Genomic DNA, 12,743 nt, shown 5'->3' with positions numbered 1-12,743 from the left:
GTTACGCTCCAGTGTTATGATTGCTTGGCCAGTGTTAATCCAGTCCAACGAATGCAAAACTTCTGAAACCCGGCGTACCCAATGAGTTGTTGACTCGTTCTCTCCTTGAACACAGGCATCCAGATCCACAATGGACATAGGCTGTTTGCATGTATCTTTGAAATTTGCTATAAATCGGGCCTTCAATTGGTCCCATGACTCGATGGAGTTAGCTGGCAGGTTCTTCCACCATGTACGGGCCGTCCCTTCCAACATCATTGTGAAGTATTTTGCACAGGCCGCTTCATCCACATCCAGCATCTCCATTGCCATCTCATAACTTTCAATCCATGCCTCAGGTGGCTAATCGGCGGTATAATTAGGCACCTTACATGGACCCTTGAAATCCTTGGGTAGCCGCACATTACAGAGAGCCGGAATGAGACACGACACTCCCCAGGAACTGAAAGCAAGCCCGGTGCCTCGGTCTACTGGTGCTGCTGGCTGAACCGGGGCGGGTTGATAACGACCCACATATTGTGTTGCTAAAGTGGCCTCCCTTCGTGCTCTGCCATTATCCACCACGTCCTGAGCGTTCACTTCACCACGCATCGGATTGGGTCCTTGAGGGACATTGCGGCGCCGCGCACTGCCGGACACCTATGGTTCATCTATGTGCCTGCTATAGCTTTTGCTCGGAAGTGGGGTCGTGTGAATCCTGTCTCGGCTATATGAGTAAGCCTGCTGCTATACCATGGCCGTCTGAAGAAGATCCCTGGCCCGCCGTGTCTCAACCACCGCTGGCGATTCGCCCTCCATCGGAATAGCTGCCAGCCGGGATGCCGCTGCTATCATGTTATCCAAAGGGGTAGAGAAGTGACCCGGTGGGGGTGTTGTATACCGCGGCAGGTTGTCTATTCGTCGGGGTGGACCCATCATCTGAGGTTAATCGACGCTCCGGTCCTTGGCACGACAGTCCGGTTTACTGCTGCCGGGTTGTTGGTTCCTGCCCCTGGCGTACTGAAGAGGTTCATTGCATTATAATCCGCCGGCAAGCAAGACTGATGTCTCCTCCTCAACACTTTGTTCGAGGCGTTTTGATACAGAAAAAGTCGATAATTATCGGCTTGAATCCTCTGCGCCTGGGCATCTAAAGCGGCCCGTTCCTCAGCCATCCTGGTCTCCTCAGCCGCCAAGTCCTCTTTGGCATGCGTTATCTGATCCCGTAACTTAGTGACCTCTGTGTTATGCCGATCTTGAGTCTCCGGGGTAACTGTTGTGGCCAATAATGTCGTCCAAGCGTCCAACAAACCAGACAGAACTTGAGCCGGCCAGCGCGCGGGGCCTCCTGCCCCAGCTGCTGGTCCGGATGCCGCCGCAGCAGAATTTTGCAAGGTTGGCTGTGTACCGGCCATAAAGATTGCGACTCGGTTGGGCGGTTCAAGAAATTCCGAAATACTTGTGCCATCGGAATACCCTTTGAACACACCGTCATGAACTTGGTACAGGGACTCGGTTTCGCCGGTGGATGATCCGCCGCCGGAATAAGCGACCGTCTCACCTTCGGACACCGGTTTAGATCCGATCCCGTGGACACATCCTATGAACGCACGCTTCATGTCGGGCTGAATCTGAGCGGGGCTTGCACGCTGAGCCGTCTCGACGAGGTCGGTGCAGATGTCCGGCTTAGGGCCCGGTTCGCCGATCTTGCCGATGAAAACGTGAATTCCGCCAAAGGGGACCCGATACCCGTACTCAATTGAACCAGCCTCGGGGCCCCATCATGCGTCGTCGATGTAGAGCTTGCAGCGACGACTCTTGGTCATCCGGCCAACCGCGTACCCTTTGAGTCCTTCAAAGCTGCCCTTCAAGAACTCGAAACCATCGTGCAATAGCCCCACGGTGGGCGCCAACTGTCGTGGAAATATCACGTTAGATGTCCTCGTGAAAGGACTTAGTCATGGAGCCATCGCGACGGGTTAGCTTAAAGGGGTTAAACCGGACAGAGGACACAGGAGTTTTATACTAGTTCAGCCCCTTACGATGAAGGTAAAAGCCTACGTCTAGTTGTGATGGAATTATTGGGGTTTCGATTACCAGGGAGCAAACACGCTATGCCTGGCTTTCGAGTTGTTGTTCTTTTGTCCCTGAACCGCCACCGGGTCGTCCCCGTATATACACAGGTTGACGCCCGGACGGTTTACAGAGTTCCGAGGCCGGCTCATACAGTGTCCAGCTCGGTCTCTGCCTCCCTAACTTACAACACAAGTTATACAATATGGCGGTTTACAATTATGGGCCCTAATACGCCTTCGGGCTCTGGGCCTCTAAGCATCATCAGTAAAGCGCCATCTTCTAGGTCTTCATGGGCTTCAATATAGTTGAGGGTGAACCGGCCCCACCTGGGCGGTTTATACTCAGTAGTTATATCCCCAACAATGTATATAAGCTCACGCCCGAGACAAGTAGACCGTCTCCTGACTGCATCTACTGTTACTCTACCAATCGACCGTTGTCCAGCATGCATCTATGTTATTAAGTTCATGACAAACAAAGTAACGCCTTAAGCAAGATGACATGATGTAGAGAAAGTAAACCCAATCAATATGAATAAACCCCATCGTTTTACCCTTAATAGTAACAATACATGTACTGTCACTGGGATATATAGCACCACAAGATTGAACCCATTACAAAGCACCTCTCCCACTGAAGATAAATCAATCTATTGGCCAAACGAAGTGGATAGATCAGAGACAAATACATAGCTATAAAAATTATGCATAATAAAGTTCAGAAAAAACTCAATTACTTTCGATGAATAATCTGATCATAAACCCACAACTCATCAGATCCCAACAACACACCGCAAAAGAAGATTACATCGGATAGAACTCCAAGAAGATCAAGGAGAACATGGTATTAAAGATCAAAGTGAGAGAAGAATCCATGTAGCTACTAGCTATGGACCCGTTGGTCTATGATGAACTACTCACTCATCATCGAAGGCAGTAATGACGATGTAGAAGCCCTCCATGATCGATTCCTCCTCTGGCAGAGTATCGAAAAAAGCCTCCAGAGGATTGCGGAAGAACAGAAGCTTACGGCGGATGAAAAAGTGTTCCGGGTGGCTCTCTGTTGGTTTGAGGATATTTGGAAATTTATAGAGGTGGAATTAAGTAAAACGAAGTTGCGTGGGAGTCACGACCTCAGGGGGCGTGCCATGTAAGCTTGTGGCTCTCCTGTACGTCTTCTGGCCTCCTCCCGAACCTTCTAGGGTCCCTTCTAGTCTAGAAAAATCACTGTAAAGTCTCATCGTGTTTGGACTTCGCTTGTACTGATTTTCTGAAAAGCCAAAAGCAAGCAAAATACAGGAACCGACACTAGTCACTAGGTTAATATGTTATTTCCAAAACATGATATAAAATAGCATATAAAGCATCCAAGATTGATAATATAATGGTATGAAATAATCAAAAATTATAGATACGTTGGAGACGTATCTGGGCACGTGTAAAGATAGGAGACCAAAGAGTCCACTTCATGCCAAAGTTAAAGAAGTTTCACGCCAGGATCAAAGCAAGTCTGAAGACGTCTACATGCTTCAACACCAGATGGCACATGAGCTCCTTGACAAATGCCCCCAAGAATGTAACGACAGAGTCGCCGCCACCGTGCCCGGAACTATAGGCAAGGGGTTTACCTAGAACCCTGAAACGGAGAGGGTGCCCACAGTGATGCCCCCAAGAGGTAAGTGACACCCATAGGTATTATCGTCACTGGCGTAAGCACAGAACAATCACTCAAACCCTCCCATGTGACACCCGAGGTACCAAGGGCACCAACTCAACCCGATGGGAAGGCCGCGTAGCCAACACCGAAGTCACGACAACACCAGAAATCGCCATCCACTACTCCTCTTGCTACCCTCATATCCAAGAAAAATTGCCACCACTGATGCAGCTTTGCTCGCCAACAAGCCACCCGCACAGCCTCACCTATCGGGGCTGCCGCCCCGGCATCCGTGGCCCCAAGCGCACATCCCAAGCCTCACCCACATTGCCACCCACCGATGGCACTAGTGGGAAGGACACTCCTTCCCCACCTTAAGGCAACCCCAACCCTGAACTACATGGCAAAACCGACGGATTTTGAGCGAAGGAGAGTCCAACCCGGCGGTCACCCACGAACAACTACGGTGGCAGTTATTGGGCCTTGGATCGGCCCCACCGCCTAAAGCAGCTAGAGTAGGCTAGGACCAACCCTCTCCGTTGCTCCTCTCCTAGGAGCAACCAACACAACTATGGGTACCGGCGATTCGAGAATGTCACTGCCCTGCCAGCCACTAGGCCCAAACCAGAAGGAAGCCTAGAGCTTCTAGCACCACACGCTCATGAAACCAACTACTAGGGTGTAGATCTACCAGAACATGCATGTGCAGCTCCTTCAGCACAGTAGCCCACTGTTACGTCGCAGGGAACCGTCGCTCCACCCGACGTCGAGAAATACATAATACATAGAATATTGCCCTCCAATGACCATTCATGTGCATATGGAACATGGAACAATTTATTCAACACGAAAATTGCAGTTTTTGAGTTAATTGATTTTTTTGCATGCAACGAACGACTTCAGTGACCGTAAATGACTTTTACTCAAAGAATTATGTAGATGCCTAGAAAAGAATGTTGTCCATTGATTCCACATGACGTCTTCTTCCTCCCCCGAGTTATCGCCTTCATCTTCCTCCTTCTAACCTCGTCGACCCGCCCTCTTGCCGCCATCTCCCGTAGCCGACGTGCTTGTCGCGCCGCCCTTCCCCCACCCGTGTGGCCTTGTTGCCTCCTCCATCTAGTTGTAGCATGTTGTCCCTTTAAACCTCATTCTTCGGTGCTAACCATTGTAAAATTTTAGGTCCTAGCAATATTTATTTTTTGCCAAACACAATGGTATATGATTTTTATTTCCTTATAGTTTTTAAATGTATCATGAGTGGTAGATTTTTGGAGATCGTCTATGCGTCGTTGACCTGCAATTACCACCCGAGGCAAAAAGGCAAACTACTAGCTACCCACTCCACTCCACTGGCCTCAGCTCGTGTGGGGATGAGAAAGGAAAGCGGCGTTCGTTTATTTTTCAAGAAAACAGCCGACGCTGCGTGCCAAAACGGACCGAATGGCGCGCCGCGCAAGCCGCTAGGCGGTGAGATAAGGCGCCGAGAGAAAGTCGCGAGCTGCGCTTCTCGCTGTCTCCACACTGCACTCTCTTCTTCCTCACTCCCTCCTCGCGTGCTTCTGCGCGGCGATCGATCCATGGAGCAGGCGGCGTCCTTCCTCTCCTCCCTCCTCGGCGGCGGCGGCGGCGGCCAGGAACCGTCGGGAGAGCCGGCGGCGACGGTGGCGTCCATCCTCATATACCCCGTCAAGTCCTGCAGGGGCGTCTCCGTGCCTCAGGCACCCGTCACCTCCACCGGTACTGTGTGTCCCCCAGCTTCACTGAAACCAATCATTTTCTTCGTGTCCCCCTGTCCTGCGTCGTGTTCAGCTCTGATCTGATGGCTCTGATGGACTGCACTGCAGGGTTCAGGTGGGATCGGCAGTGGCTGGTGGTGAACGCCAAGGGCAGGGCGCTCACGCAGAGGGTGGAGCCCAAGATGGCGCTGGTTGAGGTGGAGTTGCCGCCGGCGGCCTTCGACGAGGACTGGCAGCCCACCCCCGACTCCTGCTTGGGTATTAGTAGCTGATTTATTACTGCAGGAGTATATATGATATGCTTTGTCAGTATTTTTACTAGTAGTATTTTTTGTTCACAAGATATGCTCCCTTTTTCGTCCTAGTTAAATATTTTCGGAGTTAAGGCGTGTAGTTACACCTCAATGGAACTTCATCAGAGAAAGCTTGGCCAGCATCTCTCTGTTTTGTTTTAACAGACAGTTTGTTCGGACTAACTTAGATTCCTGCAAAATGTTCTGTCTCCATGATTTGCTGAATACAACACTGCTTGTCGTTTGAACAAGCAATACACTGACACTAGTAGATTTGATCAAAAGTAATTGTGTTTTTCTGCTCATAAAATTGGTTTCCTGCATTTTTATGCTCTTTGATTTGATACATTGTAACTTGTGATGCCGCTTCCTTTTTTATGTTTCAGGGGAAAATCCTTGTGTCATTATCATTTTCTTTTTATGGTTCAGAGGAACTCTCCTAAAGATAAATTTTATTTGATCCTCTGCTGATTGCAGTTATAAGAGCACCTGGAATGGACACGCTGAAGGTCCCTCTTGCTGCGGAGCGTGCCACGCTCGATGATGTCTCCGTGTGGGAGTGGTCTGGTTCTGCCTATGATGAAGGAGCTGAAGCAGCCGAATGGCTCTCCGCTTATTTAGGGAAGCTGAGCCGACTCGTGCGGTTTAAAGAAGGTGCATACCTTGTGGTGTTCTTAGTCACACAAAAATGCCTTGGATGCCTGTCTATTTGTGCAGAAAATGTTCTGTTGATGAGATCATCTCTGATACTTATGAAGGATGTCTGTTTATGTTTTTGGCAGACTCTGAAATCAGGCCGACTGATCCTGAGTATGCTCAAGGTTACAAGCTCAAGTTTACGGATGTCTTCCCTTTCCTCATGGCCTCCCAGGTAGTACCTTCATACTTCACAGCTCAGACTGTTTGCCTATGTATGAATTATGAAGGCTATGTGCACTGCTGCTAAACACTAAGCTCAAGCTGACAGTTCAAATAATTTGTAGGGCTCACTGGATGCACTAAATGAGGTTCTTAAGGAACCTGTACCAATCAATCGCTTCAGACCAAAGTAAGCAGCACACTGTATTTTCCGAATAACCTTTTTGCCGGGGGCTTATGTATTAAAAATTGTGATACCAGGTTGCTTAATATTCACCTACCTTTTGCGTTCTTACAAACAATGGTTTGCTTTGACAGTATTTTAGTTGATGGATGCCACCCATACTCGGAGGATATGTGGAAAACCATAAAGATAAACAAGCTGACATTTGACGGGGTGAAGTTATGCGACCGTTGCAAGGTAAAATTTCAAGAACTGTTTCTGTGGTTGACATGCAAAGTACCAAGAGGCGTGTTCGTTTGTTTCATATAAACCTTGCACCACCATAATTCAGTAATATATGATGTTTACACTAAACATTCACACCGGACAATATAAATAGGAGTATACCATATGATTAGTTTCTCTGTTTGCTGATTCAGGTACCAGCCGTTAATCAAGAGAATGGAATACTTGGCACCGAACCAACAGAAACTATGCTGACATTCCGGTCCGGTGAAGTGATCTGTCCGAGCCACAAGAATAAACACAAGGTAGTTAATTGTCTCTTTCAACCTATTCTACTTTTGGCAGTAGAACAAGCCATTTACTGCTTGCATTTTTATCTTGTTTTGCAGGTGTACTTTGGGCAATATCTGGTCTGCAAGGAATCGGTATCAGCAAAGGGAAAAGGGAGGATCGTCAAGGTCGGCGACCCGGTTTATGTTCTTCAGACGTACCCTTCATCCGACGAAGTTCCTGCCTGAGCAAGGGCATGGTAGCACCTACCATATACTCCCTCCGTCCCAAAACAAGTGTCTCAACTTTAATACTAATGTTACTAAAAGTTGAGACATTTTTGGGACAGAGGGAGTATGTTTTATGTGTGTTTCGAAGAGACGACTTGTTGGTTGAATTTGTGCACACTCTACGTAAATTCAACTTTGCAATAAAGTAAATCAGCTTAGCAATAAAATCTTGACGAGCGTGATCGTCATGCTCTCCATCTCAAACAATATCGTCATCTGGTTCTTTAGCCCATTGATCGGCCAAACAGTAGAATGTAGTCACTCACTGATGTTCATTAGCAAATCCTTTGTCGGAGACATCTCGAAATAGACTTTCGCCCCACTTTATAAGTAAAGCAACGAACCAAAGTACAGGACCGAAAGGTACAATATGGTGGGAAGGCCCCTTTACAAAGCAGATCAAAAGATACAACAAGAACCTAGAACAAGCCAAACACATTGCCAAGGCCCGACCAAAAACTCCTGAGCTCCATGACAACGCCCCCAGGAGGGTGACGGCGCGAACAGTCGCCGCTGCCGAATCTGAAGACAGACAAAGGTTTTCACCTGAAGCCCTGGCACAAGGACGAGATCCACGACGACGTCTTCAAGAAGCAAGCGCGCCCACGGGTCACCGGCGCCAGAAGTATGAAACTTTCACTTGGACACTCACCTACACCATCCAGAGGAGTCCCAGCCACCACCTCAATGATGGCCAACTTGTCACCCCAGATCTGGGTACTGCAAGAGCAGGCCTGAGCCTCCCGCCATTACACACCTTGTCGTCCACACAACCATGGTTGTAGTAGCCACCTATATAAGTGGATGTTTAATTTGGTTATGCAACCATGTCCTTATAAGTGTGTGTGTGTGTGTGTGTGTTGTTGTTGTTGTTGTTCTGTATGCAATCCCATCGCACAACACACATGTCTTATTAGCAGCAATCGTCTGTGTTATTATCGGTCTTCGCACACATTTCTGATTACAGACCGGTTTGCCACGTATCACACACATCTTATTATATTGAACCGTTTATGTTCTCTTATCTCAACCCAAACAGTTCATCCGAGTGAACCGCATGCCGTATATCGCATACACCTTGATCTGGCTGACCATTTCTTTTGTGTTGCCTAATAACAAATAGTTCATCCTAGTGAACCGTATGTTGTATATCGCACACACCTTCATCTGGCTACCCGTTTCTTTTGTTGCTCCTCATCGCAAACAGTTAATTGTACTGAACCGTATGCCCTACATCACACACAGAACTAAAATCTGAACTGTGTTTGATGCATCCGTCATCGCAAATATTTTGCATCTTTTTTGACGGTTTTTTTACACCACCGTTTGCGATTAATGCATCGCACACAGTTTCGTCAAAGGGTCTTTGATCGTAGTGTCGCGTTAGCAGCATCCTGCAATAGTGCTTGTCGGCCCGACGTGGCCGTTTTCCCCCTCTGTGAGACGGCGGCAGTGATGTCCGGGAGGAGGGTCAGTCGATATATAATTTAGGTATGTTTTTGTTTAGATGAGGCACATTTAAGTTAATCAAATTAGTTTATAAAAAAGAGAAAATAGAAAAATAGAAAAATAGAAAAAATAACACAAATCTATGCCGACGGAAGGCCATTGGCATAGCTATGCTCCCGGTTCTATGAGGGCTTCAGATCGATGCCATGGCAGAGCCCGCAGATCGATGACATGGGTCAGGCCTATGCCGATGGGGACCCTGTCGACATATCTATGTCACTCCATGGACCGACGATGGCGTGTCGCGTCCCCCGGATCGATGACGTGGGCCACTCCCTATGCCGACGGCCCCTGCTAGTGTCGTCAGCGTAGATATGACGCCGTCAAATGCCCGTCGCCCACCGGGTATCCGGGCCCACATATATGCCGACGGCCCATCTATGCTGACGGCCACCGCGGGCATAGAGCCAGTACTACCGACGTTGAGCTATGCCGACGGCTCCCATCGGCATAGGTTGAGGTATGTCGATGGCTTTGCTACGTCGACGGCTTGCCCTAGGCCGTCGGGATACCTCCATATATGCCAACGGGGGCCGTCGGCATAGCTTAGGCCATCGGGATTTGGGCAAATTCGTGTATTGTTTTTTAGTTGGTTATTCCTTAGCAGTGTCATTCCCGTTTGACCAGTCACTGATGACTAGTCATAATCATCACTGATGTATTTTCTGCCAGTTTGTCACGAAAAGAAACTAGCCCCAGGTCGCCTCCGCGGGCGACAATGGCGAACCCTAGTGCGTTGCCGCAGGCCCCTCCCCTCCAGGCCCTCCTTCCCCGCCGCTGTCGTGAGCCACCGCTAGGCAAAGCCCGGCTGGCGTGGGTGGGGGCGGAGATCTCATTTCTCTTTGCTTGGGTCTTGGGCTAGCGCGGGACAGCTCTTCTCAGGCGGAGGCGGAGGTTGGTGATGAGGATACAGACCTGGGGTAGGGTCATAGGCCGAACCTATACGTCCTACCCAAGGTCACTACCCCAGAAGATAAAAAGACCAAGAATCCACTCGACGACCGAATCACTCGACCACATCCCCCACCGTCACTCGACCATATGGGAGGTCACTCGACTATATCGAGGACTAGGAGTCGGAACAGCACGCAACGGCCAGGCATTCACTCCTTAGTCTTCATGAGCATTAAGAGTATTTAAGACTGCCGTTACCAGTAACGCCCTTACTTTATGTACATTAAGCCCCTTGTAATGGAGGTTGGCTGGGGTCCTGGCGCACTCTATATAAGCCACCCTCCTCCTATGGGGCAAGGGTTCGCACCCCTGTAATACTACACACATAATCCAATCGACCGCCTCCGGGCACCAAGACGTAGGGCTGTTACTTCCTCCGAGAAGGGCCTGAACTCGTAAACCTCGTGTGTACATCTTCGCCATAGCTAAGATCTTGCCTCTCCATACCTACACCCTTTCTACTGTCAGCCTTAGGACCACGACAGTTGGCGCCCACCATGGGGCGGGTGTCTTAGCGACTTGTTGGTGAAGTTGCAAGTTTTACTGATCATCATCATCATGGTTTCCGGTGGCGAATTGGTTGAGGGCCACGAGATCCGTCTCGGCGCGCTCGTTTTCATCGTCGACGACTCCGCGTGGCTTCAAGAAGCTCCCCTAGACGCTGAGGCGCTCCCCGTCCGAGGGGTGACGCACTTCCGCGCGTGCGTTCGCGGCGTCCTTCTTCGGCAGCCGTCGACTCAGTATCAGTCGGCTCCGATGGTGTTTTCTCTCCCCGCTGTTCGCCGTTGCAAGCGGTCTGGTCGATCGCGGCTTCAGCGCTGGGTGAAACACGCGGTGGCTCGGCATTCGACCACCCATCAAATCGCGGCAATCGAGCCCGACGAAACTCTCCACGGCCTGTTCGATCTGTCGACTGGCTCCGCGGAGACCGCATCCGAGTGCGATAGCAGCGATCCTGCGGCCGAAGTCTTGATGGTCGATGGCCTCACAGCCCGCCCTGTTTCCGCCGCGAGGGCGGCGGAGATGGGGGCGGCAATCCATCGCACGTCCATGAGGAATACCGACCCGAGCCCCTCTCTTCACAGCAGAGGGAAGAACTTCGTCGCCGCAACATGGATGCACTCCACACGCCCATCGTTGGAGAAACCCCCGAGGCTCGGGCCTTGGAGGAGGTGCGCCTAGCTAACTTGGCTGAGCGCACTCGACTGGATAACCTTCAGCGTGCTCTCGACGAGCGCGCCCAGGAGCGGATTCATGAGTCTAGTCGACGACAGCTTTTCCCGCCTCCACCTATGGTATACCGCACTCCGATTCAGAATCTCACAGTTGCGGCCCGAATAGCAGAGTCGATCCAACCTTCCCAGTCAGAACCTGGCAGAGGGTTGATGCAGATCCAGGCCCTGCTCAGGGCAGCAGGAGAGCAGAATACAGCAGTATCTCAGTCGCGGAATAGGATTCACAGCAGATCCGTTGCAGTGGACATGGTTCAGTCGGCTCATAGCCCAAGATTGCCTCCGCGGCGTGAAGGGCGTGGGCAGTATGATCATCCACTCGACCGTGACAATCATCGTCAGGGACCCACGCCTCCTCCAAGGTGTGCGTCGTATGTGCCTCGGCGGAACGATGACAGGCGCCATCACAGTGGTGAGCGCAGGATTTCAGTCAACCCAAGGGAACCGGGCTTCGACGCCAGGTCTATCCTTGTTCAAGGCCTGGTCGACCAGAACAGAGCACACAGAGAAGACCCTGGCAGAGATCGTCCAAGTGGCAGCCGAGTGCATGTTTCTAGTCCCGAGTGTTTTAGCAGAGCCATCAGGGCAGCAGTGATACCTCCCAACTTCGGGTTGGCGTCCGGGGTCAGTAAGTTCACCAGTGAATCCAAGCCTGAAACTTGGCTTGAAGATTACCGAGTGGCTGTGCAGATTGGAGGCGGTAACGACGAGATAGCGATGAAGCATCTCCCTCTTATGTTGGAAGGGTCGGCCCGAGCGTGGCTGACTCAGTTGACTCCGGGCAGTATTCACAGTTGGGAAGAGCTATCTCGAGTGTTCGTGAGAAGTTTTGAGGGCACGTGCAAGCGACCAGCAGGATTGCCCGAGTTGTTGCATTGTGTGCAGAACCCGAATGAGACTTTGAGGGAGTTCATCCAGAGATGGTCCACTTTGCATCACACCGTCGAGAATGTTTCAGAGCATCAAGCTGTATGTGCTTTCAAGGAAGGCGTCAAATACATGGAGTTGGTCTTGAAATTCGGTCGAACTGGGGATATGACTCTGACTCGAATGATGGAGATAGCCACCCGGTACGCTAACGGGGAAGAAGAGGATCGACTCCGTAGCGGGAAGATCAAACCAGTCGGCCAAGAGGTCGATGGAGGTAACTCCAGTCGGAAACAGAAGTGTAAGGCCGAGCCGGCGGCACCTGGAGAGATTGCGGGAGTGAATCAAGAAAGTTTAAGGGAAAACCTAAGGGGCCCTGGCCCCCTAAGAAGGTGAAGGATCAAGAAGGGGATGATGTGATGGATTTGCCATGCCACATCCACACGAAGAAGGATGAGGAAGGTAATCTAATTTACCCAAAGCATACCACTCGGCAGTGTCGACTCCTAATCCAGCAGTTCCGAGAGAAACAACCCAATGAGAAGGAGAAGGAGTCGGACCAAGGTGAAGATGAAGAGGAGGACGATGGTTATCCCAAAGTCAATTCCACT

At 50.3% G+C, this 12,743-nt stretch overlaps 1 protein-coding gene across 1 annotated transcript; it reads left to right on the top strand.

The window, feature by feature from the left end:
• Positions 1-5,168: 5,168 nt before the first annotated feature.
• Positions 5,169-7,737, top strand: LOC123116870 (mitochondrial amidoxime reducing component 2). The gene is made up of 8 exons (XM_044537754.1): positions 5,169-5,451; positions 5,559-5,708; positions 6,221-6,397; positions 6,526-6,614; positions 6,727-6,791; positions 6,920-7,022; positions 7,205-7,315; positions 7,400-7,737. The coding sequence occupies exons 1-8, from the start codon at positions 5,292-5,294 to the stop codon at positions 7,526-7,528; spliced, it is 984 nt and encodes a 327-aa protein (XP_044393689.1). The 5' UTR covers positions 5,169-5,291; the 3' UTR covers positions 7,529-7,737.
• The last annotated feature ends 5,006 nt before the right edge of the window (positions 7,738-12,743 follow it).

This window comes from Triticum aestivum, chromosome 5B, assembly GCF_018294505.1.
Source record: "Triticum aestivum cultivar Chinese Spring chromosome 5B, IWGSC CS RefSeq v2.1, whole genome shotgun sequence".
Taxonomy (NCBI): Eukaryota; Viridiplantae; Streptophyta; class Magnoliopsida; order Poales; family Poaceae; genus Triticum; species Triticum aestivum.
The sequence above is the reverse complement of the archived record's forward strand: the minus strand, read 5'-3'. Positions and strand labels throughout refer to the sequence as shown.

What these genes read in the sequence shown, in the direction of transcription:
- LOC123116870 (XM_044537754.1), top strand. Translation starts at nt 5,292, where the DNA reads ATGGAGCAGGCGGCGTCCTTCCTCTCCTCCCTCCTCGGCGGCGGCGGC. An exon ending in GGCACCCGTCACCTCCACCG is followed by an intron (nt 5,452 to 5,558) that starts GTACTGTGTGTC and finishes ACTGCACTGCAG; the next exon opens with GGTTCAGGTGGGATCGGCAG. An exon ending in ATCAATCGCTTCAGACCAAA is followed by an intron (nt 6,792 to 6,919) that starts GTAAGCAGCACA and finishes TTGCTTTGACAG; the next exon opens with TATTTTAGTTGATGGATGCC.